Consider the following 2,445-nt stretch of genomic DNA (forward strand, 5'->3'; position numbering starts at 1 on the left):
ACCGGCCCCTCCCGCCCCCTCCCTCACCGTTCTGCGCGGCCGCCGGTGTGGGGAAGAGGCTGCCGGCCGTGGCCAGGAGGACGGAGAGGACAGCGGGGAGCGGCCCGGAGCGCCGCATCGTGGTCTGGAGCCGGCTGAGGGGGAGGAGGGAGAGGGGGGAAGAGGCGGAGGCGGAGGAGTCGTCGCGGGCGCCGAGCGGGGAGGACCGCCGTCCTTCTCTCGCCTTTCCCCCCCCCCGCCCCAGACTGAGCTCCTACCGCAGAGCCCGGCTCTCGCGAGAGGAGCCGCCTCTTCTCGCGAGCGTTGAGGAAGGCAGAGGAGGTGGAAGACGCAGGGGGAGGAAAAGGAGCGAGGGGGTGCGGGAAGGAGGAGAAAGGACGGCGGGGCTCCGCCCACGAGGGGCGTTGAAACCCCGCCTACGGGTGAGGGAGGGGAGGGGGAAGGAGCACAAGCTTCCCCCCACGTTGCCGAGAGGCTTGCCCTCCGGCGAAGAAGCACGAGCTCCGCCCACTTTTGAGAGGCGTGAGGCTCCGCCCACGAGGGGCGTTGAAGCCCCGCCTACTGCTGGAGAGGGGAGGGGGCTTGCCCTCCGGCGGAGAAACACGAGCTCCGCCCACTTTTGAGAGGCGTGCCGCCGGAGCCCCGCCTACCTCTGAGGGGGAACGACCGCGGCAAAACTCCGCCCATGGCGTAAGGGGGGGAGAAAGACGCTCAAGCTCCGCCCACGCCCTGAAGGCGAGCTAAACCCCGCCCACCTCTCAAGGGGAGGGGGAAGCACCGACACGCCGCCTGAGGGGGGAAAAGACCCGTTCCCGCCAATCTTTGCGCTTGCCTCTGAAGAAACAAGGCGTCGAAGCCACGCCCACTCCTGAAGGGGCAGGACGAAGGCGCCGTTCGCCCGCCCCGCGGTCACGTGACAGCGAAGAGCCACTTTTTCCCGCCTTTTGTAGGCGGAGGCTTTTTGGAGCCTATAACGGAAAGTCGCCTGTTTTTATTCGTAGTTAACATATTTAGCCCTATTTTAAATATTCACATTTTTAAGCCAAGTTGGAAAAACAACACAGATTCACCAGCTCTTCAGCGTTTTGCGCCAGTGCGGATAGTACACAGACTTTAAATAGACGAAAAAAATTCGAGTCCCTCTGGCACCTTTAAGACCAACAAAGTTTTATTCAAAATATGAGAATTTCCTCAAGCCCCACATAGGGGAAGATGGGAGGGCCGCCGTCTGGAAGGGCCACTCAGAGCCACAATGCATAAGTAAAGCTGAGATTGTATAAAATCAATGAATGGCAGCAAATTAGCTCACAAATTTAGGTGCACACTAACGCACTTCCAATGCACTACTGAATTTTACTGTGTGAAAAGGCAAATTCCACTTGCAAATGATCGCTGAAGTTGATTGGAACTGCATTATTTGGCATGTGTGAAAGCACCCTTAATGTGAGAACTAAAACTGGTGTGAGAATGAAGCTTGAGTCCGGCAGCACCCCCAAGACTCTGCACATGTAGGTTCACACTTCTTCAAATACAATAAAACAGATTTCCTCAAATATTACATACAGCTGTGTGTATGTCGTGGCGGGTTAGATGCCAGGAAAAGCTAATTAGAGTCATAAATAAAAAAGAGTATGTAAAGTTATGGCCACTTTCAGTGAGTCAGAAAATGCAGCCATTTAACTGAAAATGGGAAAGTTGATTGAGGTTATGAAGGATTTACCATATGTCCTCTTTTTAGAGGACATGTCCCCTTTTGGGCACCTTTTTAAAAGCTGATTAAAATGTCTTCTTTTGGGGTTGGAGTGTTAGGAATATTCCTGGTTAGTAGCAACTATCATGGCTTAAATATTAAGCCTTGGGTCAGTCACAAGTTCTTTCAGAGCTGTCCTCTCAAGAGCAGTCCTCGAAGGAGCTCTTTCAGCCCCACCCGCCTCCCAGGGTGTCTGTCGTGGGGAGGGGAAGGACAAGGAGACTGTAAGCCGCTCTGAGACTTCTTTGGGTAGTGAAGGGCGGGGTATATATCCAATCTCTTCTTCTTCTAGAGTCCAACACCCTCCCCAGCAGCCATTTTCTCCAGGGGAACTGATCTGGGTTGTCTGGAGATCAATTGGAATGCTGGGTGATCTCCAGGTGCCCCCTGGAGGTTGGCAACCCTACCTTCAGGGTTGCCATGCGTCAGCTGTGACTTGGCAGTACTTTTTTCTCCTCCCCCCAACCCAAAGCTGAGCAATCCTTTAATGTGTGGTGGTACCTGCTGACCCGACTTAGGCACTGGGATTTCATGTGCCTGTAGCCAGGGCTCTTTTTGTAGAAAAAGCCCAGCAGGAACTCATTAGCATAATAGGCCACACCCAGCAGCAGGAACTCATTAGCATATTAGACCACACCCCTGATTGCACCGCTCATTAGCATATTAGGCCGCATTCCCATGTTACCAGAAGTGTG

The 2,445-nt window shown here is 54.4% G+C and overlaps 1 protein-coding gene across 2 annotated transcripts in view; it reads right to left on the reverse strand.

Moving 5' to 3' along the window:
- NPTN (neuroplastin) overlaps nt 1–350 on the reverse strand; it is a 71,100-nt gene extending 70,750 nt beyond the window's left edge. The window contains exon 1 of one of the 2 annotated variants that reach the window (XM_015419008.1): nt 28–350. In XM_015419008.1, the coding sequence (XP_015274494.1) occupies nt 28–118 (91 nt within the window). In that variant the 5' untranslated portion in view covers nt 119–350. The remainder of the gene's footprint in view (nt 1–27) is intronic. The other variant, XM_015419007.1, reaches the window with a different exon arrangement.
- Between the last annotated feature and the right edge of the window lie 2,095 nt (nt 351–2,445).

This window comes from Gekko japonicus, unplaced genomic scaffold, assembly GCF_001447785.1.
Source record: "Gekko japonicus isolate JY-2015 unplaced genomic scaffold, Gekko_japonicus_V1.1 scaffold3511, whole genome shotgun sequence".
In the NCBI taxonomy this organism is placed as follows: Eukaryota; Metazoa; Chordata; class Lepidosauria; order Squamata; family Gekkonidae; genus Gekko; species Gekko japonicus.